The 9389-nt window shown below is 34.2% G+C and overlaps 1 protein-coding gene across 3 annotated transcripts in view; it reads right to left on the bottom strand.

The window, feature by feature from the left end:
• Positions 1-600: 600 nt before the first annotated feature.
• Positions 601-9389, bottom strand: part of CLINT1 (clathrin interactor 1) — a 58460-nt gene continuing 49671 nt past the window's right edge. For 2 of the 3 annotated variants that reach the window (XM_021701148.2, XM_044917127.1), the window contains exons 9-12: positions 8980-9054; positions 5349-5641; positions 3530-3734; positions 601-2349 (exon numbers count right to left, since the gene is read on the bottom strand). In XM_021701148.2, coding sequence (XP_021556823.1) covers positions 2003-2349; positions 3530-3734; positions 5349-5641; positions 8980-9054 — 920 coding nt within the window. In that variant the 3' untranslated portion in view covers positions 601-2002. The remainder of the gene's footprint in view (positions 2350-3529; positions 3735-5348; positions 5642-8979; positions 9055-9389) is intronic. The other variant, XM_021701157.2, reaches the window with a different exon arrangement.

Below are 9389 nucleotides of genomic sequence, written 5' to 3'. Positions count from 1 at the left end.
CATAGTACGGAAAATGCTTTACAGATAAATCTTATTAGAAAAGAATTTTTAAACACAAAAGTTTAGAAAGAAAATATTTATTTCCTCTGAGAATCGTATGTATTTGAAAAGGTGATGCTATACCTCTCAGTTTAATGAAAAAATTCACTTAAGATTATGCGTTTCAAGTATCAGTGAAGATATTCTCCATGCTACCACCGGAGCCTGGCTTGATTGCTTGAAGTAACAACACTTGAAAGCTCCTATTCTTTGAAACTAATTTAAACACATTGAATTGTTGAAAGATTAAAAACCACAGTCAGCTAATTACACTCTCTCTCATCTCTTATTCAGCAAATGAATCACTTTTCATTACCACTTAGCTGAAGTACATGAATTTCTGCCTAATTAGAAATGTTGTAGATGGAACATTAGCAAGAATGGAGCGGGTCAGGATATCTTTGCTGCTTCATTTTTAATTCCTAATAGTAGAGTCTGAGAGGAAAGAATAGAGAAGTCATTAAATAATTTTAAATTATTTATAAAAATTACTTTGCCCAAATTATAATTATTTTTTCCCCAAATGGTCTCAAATGTCTAACAGAATGAAAGAAAAAGCAGTTCAACATTGATTTTAATGAACATTTTAATGTTATGTATAACAGAACATTATGAATACAATGGAAACAAAGTTTTGTCAATTTAATAAAAAAAATTTCAACACAAAGTGGGGAAGTAATAATTTGATACCTATATTATTTATTTTTAAAAATATTCCCAGCTTGAGGGTGAAACAATTAATTTTGCATTCCAAACTCTAGAATCATGATTTTCATGTGAGCTTAATGCAGAATTACAGCAGGAAAACGAAAACATTTTAATTAATTTCCTTTATTTGCCATTAAATCAATAAAATCTGACTGCTACAGGTCTCCTTTAATAATATATATTTAACTCCTCTCTATTGGAACCATATTGCTAATGCCATATTATATACACTCAAAACCAAAACAAAATGAATACTGTATAAAATCTAAAAGCCAACATTGTTGAGTTCTAACATTTATATTTAACTTAAAATTTTAATGAATTTTTACCTTTTCAATTTTTTGAAAAGACACCAAAAAAATAAAAATAAATATTTTTCTCTTTTGACTGTTCCTGACTGGTTAAGTGGTGGCTACAGGGATAAACACGGAAGGAAGCCTTGCCAAGTTAACCACTGCAAATTGTAAATAATGACTGCTAAAAACAAACAAAAATACTGGAGGGTTTTTTTTTTTTTTTTCTTTTAAAGGAAACCATAGAGCAGTCCTGAAAAAAAATATTTTTCCTAGTTCTGCAAAGGATAATTATAGCAGAAGATATGGGAAAAGTACCACAGCTATCATCAATTGCTTGAAGAGGTTTCGTTACAATAAAAATTTGGATAGTATAATAGTAATAGCAGTGTTGCTGGAACATTAGCAAAAGTATATACATTCCAGTTACCTTTGATTTAGCCATAATCACATATGTATGCCTTTTTTGGACAAAAATATATATTTTTATAAAAAACTGATCATCCCACTTTAATGATTTCATTTATGGACTCAAGAGTGGTAGTAAAAGGAACAGACCCAATTATGACAAGGCGATTCAGGGACAGAAAAATCAAGTTCCTCAGGAAAAGAAAAGTATAAAATTAGAGATTCAAACACATTTATTCAGCCCTATTCCAGTCTTCCCACAAATCATGATGTTAAAATGGGCTCTTCAATTTATAAAGGCTTTCAAGGTCTCACTACCCCACTTGTGGTCTATTCTCACTGGGAAAAATGATTTTGACTGCCTCATCTGAAGTGCCCTTGCCTGGCCATCTGAAATACTAGATACTTCACTTTTATAAAACAGCCTTTTTGGTTCTTTATGTAGGTTTATTTTAATTAATTGATAAAAGGGGGGTTGATTAGCATTTTCCATCCCAACATCACCTATCTTCAACATTAAAAATCCTTCATTCAATCTGCTCCTTTACAATCTCTCATTTGCTAAAGTTGGCGAAATTTGCAAAGGCATCTTGCTTGGGTTGCACAGTTCCAGAAGTCATGGCTAAGTTAGGCATGCCCATTCCCATTGTGCCTGTGAGGCCCATCCCAGCAGTGGACATCCCCATGTTCATGTTCATGCCCATCATGCTCTGGTTCATCATTGGAGTATTTCCAAGAGGGGCCATTCCCATGGTGCCAGTCATCACACTGGGCATGCTCATAGGCATGGGTCCCCCCATCAAAGGGTTAGTTTGGGGCCGGACAGGAATTATATTTGATGGAGAACTGAGGTTCACAGCTCCAAAACTTTGGGTCATCACATTCATAGGCTGTTGCATACCTACCAGAAGAGACAAACAACTTTACATTAGATTCAACAAGCAGAATAATAATACAATCTTCTGACCATCAACACTTGTAAGCCCTAATAAAATTCTTTACAGTGGTTTTACAAGAAAAGTCAATTAACTCGCATTATTTGCTCTAGAAAAATACTCTGTGGTTGTTAACTCTGGTTTCCCAAAGATGTAGAAACAGTTAAGAGTGGGCTGGGGAAAACATGAGGCACTTTACTTCATTTTTTTTTAAGATTTTATTTATTCATTTGAGAGAGACTGAGAGAGTGAGCGAGAGCATGAGCAGGGGAGGGGTCAGAGGGAGAGGGAGAAGCAGACTCCCTGCTGTGCATGGTGACCAACGTGGGGCTCCATCCCAGGACCCCGGGATCATGACCTGAGCCGAAGTCAGATGCTTAACTGACTGAGCCACCCAGGCACTCATTTTTTTTTTCATGAGGCACTTTAAAATCATTCTGACGAACTTTATTGTTGAATTCAACCTAACGAGTTGTCAGGAGCTACTATGTATCAAAAGCCTTGAAAAGCTTTATACTCTTTGATTCACTCTATTTTTAGAACATTACATTAAGGTAAAAAATCACAAGTACAAATATTTATATAAAATCATGGAGTTATTTATAATAGCAAAGAGCTGGAAACAACGGAAATAACCAACGATAAACTGTACACTGATATAATGGATAACTATAAATATCTAAAAAATCATTTTTTCCCTAAGAATATTAAATACAGGAAAAATGCTAATTTAATGCAGAATGACAACTGCAAGAAACAAAACAATATAAACAGAATAATGTCAAGTATTAAAAACATGGTTAGAAAAGACAGAAAGAAATATTAATGGTGATTATCCCTGGATTATGGAGTTAAGATGATCCTTGTTTCCTGGTCATATTTACCTAGATATAAAACATTTTCTACAACAAATATTTTCATTTTAGTGATTAGATTCCCCAAACTCACCAAAATACAATCAATGTTATCACGCCAAGAGCAGAATGAATACAAAGTAACCCAACAGGAAAAAAATCCTAAGCAATCACACAGTTGCCTTCAGTACGGTCTGCATCATGTATTCTTATTTCATGGCTTGAACTAGTCCTGGCATAAGGGTAAAGATTACAAGTGCACAAAGAAGCAAGATGTCTTGCGGCAACTTACTCTGCTGTTGAATCATTGTATTGAGCGATGGCTGCTGGGGTTTGGAAGGCTGCATTCCAGGTAGTAAGTTGTCTAGGCTGATGTTTACACTGGGGTCAGACCAAGTAGAGGGCAGGGTTTTGCTGACTGGTTTCTGGACCATATCTGTATTCTGATTATAGAGAGGATTAGGCTTCTGCAGCACTGTGCTAACACTTTGCAAAGGCTGGAAAATAGAAAAATGCTCTAAAAATTAAGCATTTGCTCTATAAAGGTTATCAAATGGCAATTTAATCACAGTAACTCCAGATATACACTAGACTTAGTAACAAACTCCTGAAACCAAAAAGAACCACAAAAGTTCTAGGCTAAGTTCTTTAAGCTGAATCACTAGCTTCCCCAAAAGGTTCCTCTGAATCCCAAATCATGTTTGGGGTTAAAAAAAAAAAACAACCCAACATATTTATATGAACAATTACCCTCCCATCACCCAAAGTCTAGAAGCCACCATCCCATGGCAACTACCAACTTCAGGTTAGGATAGCTTTAAGGAAATATACAAGTGGAAATTTATTATTACAAGATGGGTTGTATTCAGGATATGATTTCTCATGTTATAAAAAGCAAAACTATCAAAGCACCAAATTATACTGCACAAATTCTGACATTTTCCTGCTCTATGTACACTTCTATTGCCTAAAGTGAGCAGCAACATTCGTGGAACTTGATATATGTGGACCAATTCAGGAGATAGGAGAAATTCAGGAGAAAGAAGCAGGGATGCCTCATAGTTACTAAGGATAACTATGAAAGGACAGAAAAAAGGAAAAGGAATAGAAACAGGAAAAGTAATTAAAAATGTACCAATGTAAATAATTACAACACAGCTGCAATTAAGACTGCAAGTAAGTAGACTGGCTTTATGTTTAGACCACATGAAAGAAACTCAAAAGAATAAAGTGGTTTGGGCTTGTTTAGTGGTGCACAGTTCAATTTATTGGTACTGGTGTGCCTTTCATGTCCTTTTTCTTAATGTTAGGTCCAACTTCTGTTATATAGAACATCACCTTTCTGCTTCTTTCTTCTCTTCCTCCATCCTAATACCCAAAAGAGGAGAATCTACATATTAAAATGAGTAATTAGCATCATAAAAAATATTCTGAATTGCTTGAATCGAAAACAGCAAGTTCCTGGTACAACTCAGACAGATATACTCTAACTCTGTGCTTGTGTGAATTTTTTTTTTTTTTTTTTAGCTTGTGTGAATTCTTAGTATTAGGTAATTTAGATTTAACTGTAAAAAAGTGAACTAAAAAACTCCCATTTAGTTGTTTTTCTTTATGAAAATGAGAGTTGACAAAAGAGCCTATATAAAATTACATAATGTAGAACAGGCCTAAAACAGGGAAGAGTATTCATCATTTTAGAGAATGATTTTCTATATTGGTAACGACTCCTTGCAACCAATGACATTTTTTTGAGGATCAGAGTATTTTACTAAGTGAATATAGGCCAGGGTGAAGCAATTATCTCTATTCCTTATTAAAAATAGACTTTTTAAACTACTAAATACCAAATTGTTTATGAATTCAATAAATTTTTAGCAAGTGCCTCCTCTGTGCAAGGCATCATGCTTGGCTTTGCATGGACTACAAGATGGGTGAGAAGGCCTTGCTCTCTAGAACCCAAAGGACTACTAGGGGAAAGAGTCTAAGATAAATGCAATGTGCAAAAACTGTGTATGGCTTTTTTTTTCTGTCTCACGATAGTCTACCATTACATTAATTACAGAATCTCAAAGACTAGGAATCGAAGTTTCCAAGGGAGGCAGACAACTTACCTGTGATCTTGACATGGGCAACCCCAGGCCTACAGTATTAGTGCTCATCATAGAGAAATTCATACTCTGGGAAGATGTCATGGTTGCCTGGGACGAGCCCATAAGATCAAATAGGTCCGAAGAATTTGAGGCAGCTGGAGGTGGGCCTAAAGCTGGCTGTGAGCCACTGACAAGTTCTACAGATGGCTGTGAGGCACTGCCAAAGAGCTCACCACTGGAGGCACCAGGGCCTGATGGGGCTTGGTTGAAGGCACTCCAGTCACCAAAGTCTCCATTCCCACTTGTTGCTGTAACTAAGAAGGAACAGTGAGGGTAAGAAACTTTCTGAAATGTGCAGAACAAAATAACAATGAATGAAATAAAACAAATTAGAGCTGATCTGTGTCCATCCAGATTAACATCTGCAGGTACCATCTCCATCTGGACATTATTTTTCTCATGAATATTCCACAAATGTTAAGAAGGTGGCAAAGGAAAAAAAAATTCACATATAAAGTAAAATCCACCTCTTAGCAGGTCTGAGGTGATACACAGAAATTACAATCAAAACTTTCCTTCATCCTAAATTTGCATATCATCAAATATACTGCCAGCTAAACAAATATGAATTAGCCTAAGACCCTGAAGAGCAAGAAAACTTAACTGGTTAAACTTTTTGTTGGGAGATCGAGAATCCTCAAGTGAGGAGACACTCAATAAAATCAGAAAATTCAATTCATTTCACCCATTCATTATTTGGAAAGGTTTAAAGAGAAATCAAACTATGATTTATATGGTCTCATGTAAATAAAATCCCAAATTCATGAGATAAAATTCATAAAGAAAACAGAAAAGCATGGAAAAGAAAAATTCAGTAAAATTAAGAGTAGGCTTAGTAAATTTCTGTAAGAAGTTCTTACCCTTTTGGCCATGCTTTCATTGACAACACAAGGGCTGTAGATAGCCATGGTATATATAACCTTAGTATAGTGCTTGCTTCAAACTGGACTGTTCAATTTTTTTATTTAAATAAAAAGCGGGGTATAGGAGGAACTCAATGCTAATATTAAAAAAAGGGGGGGGAACTCTTATCATTACATTCAAAGATAATTATAACAAGTTTAAGATTTAATGCATTATATAAAAATTGATAATAGGTTAATTAATGGACTATCGTGTTTAAGAGCATGGTTTTTGTACCTTACTAGATGAGTGACCCTGGGAAAACTACATAACCCTCTCTGTGTCTCACTTTTTAAAAAATCTAAGTTGTGAAGATTAAATATTTTTTTGTGTGAGGATTAATTTAATATGTAAGTGCATTTAGGGTTTATTCTTGTTACTATGGATTAATTGTGAAAACGCAGGGGAGGACCAAACACATCACATTCTCTTTCCTTTAGGTAGGCCATAAAACAATGTAGGTCAAGCTTCTAAAATTCTGTATACATACTATTTGGAACACAATAAATATAAAGGCAATTGATAATAAAAAAAATTATTTAAATAGATTATGCATGACTCTAAGTAAATAAACCTTTCTTTGAGAAAGGGACAAATAGATAAATATGAATTAATGGAAGTTGAAAAAGCAAAGGTGAAGAAAGAGCTACACATAAACTGTCATCTGAAAGAGAACAGTATATATTTCTAAGTTAATTAACACCATCTCTTTGTACTCCATGTTCACTTACAACTTGGAAATACATTTTGTCTATCCTAAAAGGTAACCAACCACTCCAATACTATGTCTCATTATGCTAAATATTTAAAGGAACAATAACATTAAGTCTTTAAAATTATATTTCTCTATTACCATATTAAAATGTGAGCCTCTTCGAAAGAAAATAATTCACTTAGAAAACCCACGCTCTACCAACAATTTAATACAAGAACTGGGCTAATATTTATTACCTCAGGGTTTTACTAAAATATGTCTTTTATCTTTACAAAAAAGACTGATTTAAGAGTTTTACAATTAGTTCTATATATTAAACAATTTAAACTAATTTAAGAAAGACCTGAAGGATAAAGGTAAACTTTATGCTGATTTCCTATATGCTTGATCTATAAAACAGAGTAAGAATGGAAACTGGGGCAATATGTGTTGCCCCATCTGAAAACTTTATCTGAGATGATTAATCATAGGAGGAAGAGATTTCTAGTGGGGCATATATTGTTCAGAAATGATTAATCATAGTTGCAACAGTTTCAGCCCCTTGCGTAATGGTGATCAGGTTATATTAATCACACGCATACAGATGAAGAGATGTATCACTTAGCAACATTAAGATATTCGAATTATTTGCATAGTAGGCAACTTTATATACATAAAAACTCAGAATTACACAGGCAGTCTGTGAAATTAGGGCAATGTTTATCTGCCACTTGATCTGCCTAAAGGAAGGTATTAACCCTTAGAAGACATAACCACACTTCTAAGATGAAGCTAATCACTCCACAATTTTGGTTTCTGGGAAATACTCAGAATTTATACAAGCAGGTTATCAAAATAACCCCAGATGATTAAAGCCTATGTATCTTTCTTCCTAAATCCTAACAAAACTAAATCAGACATTACTAAATATAAATTTTAATTCAATTAGTCTAATGGCAATAATTCTACTTGAAATGAGTAAGACTAATTCAGCTAAATTACACCTTTTCTTCCTGCCTCACCTCATGTTTGAAATTTGTAACTAAATTTTCATATTATCTCTCAAACTTCAGAGTGACAAGATTTATACCAAAAAATACTACAGCCAACTCCTTTACAACTTAAAGAAAGGACACTTAATAACAAACTTAGTCCCTATTCTATACACTTCTATAGACATTACTTTATATCCTTATAAAGAACCATGTCAAATGGTGTTCCTGATTTTAGAAAGTTGGATGTCACCAGCTTTCCCAAAGTTAAACAGCTACCATACTAGATGGCAAAGGCAGTAAGGTAAAAATATTCATAAAGAAAGGGAAAAAAAAGACAAATGCTTCACCTCAATCCTTGATGTTTAAGCCTATATTGTTAGTTCCAAGTACATAACATAAAGATTTGATATCTATAATATACTGCAAAATGATCACCATAATAAATCGAGGGCATTTTAAAATTTCTAATCTAACACGGAGGCAAGTTTTGCCTTAAGTTCAACTGCTCACTATTTAAGGATGTGTCAAAATGAAGTTCAGTAATCTTTTATAGAAATGCTCTTAATATATATCTAAATTACAAAGAAATGAGTTTTATTAAGATAGTCTGCCCAATCCCAATGTCCTTGGGATCATATAAGCTAAACATAAACCATAATATTCTTCCTGCTAAATTGAAATTATAGTTATTCACACTACCCACCATGCTGTTCCCCCCCACCCCCCAAAAAAAAGCTAAACAAGAGTCACTTATAAAAAGGGCAATTTTATTTAGGTGTGCCTGCCTGAGTAGTTTGCAACTAAATTAATTTATTTGGCATATTTAAGACACTGACCCAATAAAATACCTTTGTGAATAAATTCTTTACGATTTAGGAATTATAAATACTACAAGGAGTAAAACACCAAAAAGAAGCTTATTTGGTAGAGAAGGGAATTGTTTGGTCTTGATAACCTTTTCACTGCCCCTAGATTTCTGGCCAATCAAATTGTATCATACCTTGGGAAGGGAAATTGCCTGATGCAGCAGCTGAGCCAAAGTCAGCAAATCCTCCAAATAAATCAGCTGATCCTCCTAGAAATTAAGCATGAAGAAAAGTTAAACTGTTAAAACCACAGAACAACAGATAGCAATTTCAGGAAGCCATTTTAGCACCACACTTAAAAATTACCTAATATCAGAGACTCCAGACCCATCATAGAAGCTAGTTTGTTGATCTAGGTTTTCATGTCCCATGTTCCTTTTAAGCTACCACAAACTCTTACATTCCTCAGTGCTTTATCTTGTAAGTAATTGACACTACACTTGTGGTTAAGTTATCCCTCACTTACATTGCCTGAACACATTTTTATCCAGTCGATTATGCTCTTTATAAGAATCTTCGGTGGATGCTAAAACCTGGGTAAAAT

This window comes from Neomonachus schauinslandi, chromosome 7 (genome assembly GCF_002201575.2).
Source record: "Neomonachus schauinslandi chromosome 7, ASM220157v2, whole genome shotgun sequence".
Lineage (NCBI taxonomy): Eukaryota > Metazoa > Chordata > Mammalia > Carnivora > Phocidae > Neomonachus > Neomonachus schauinslandi.
This window is presented reverse-complemented; position numbering and strand designations above follow the sequence as displayed.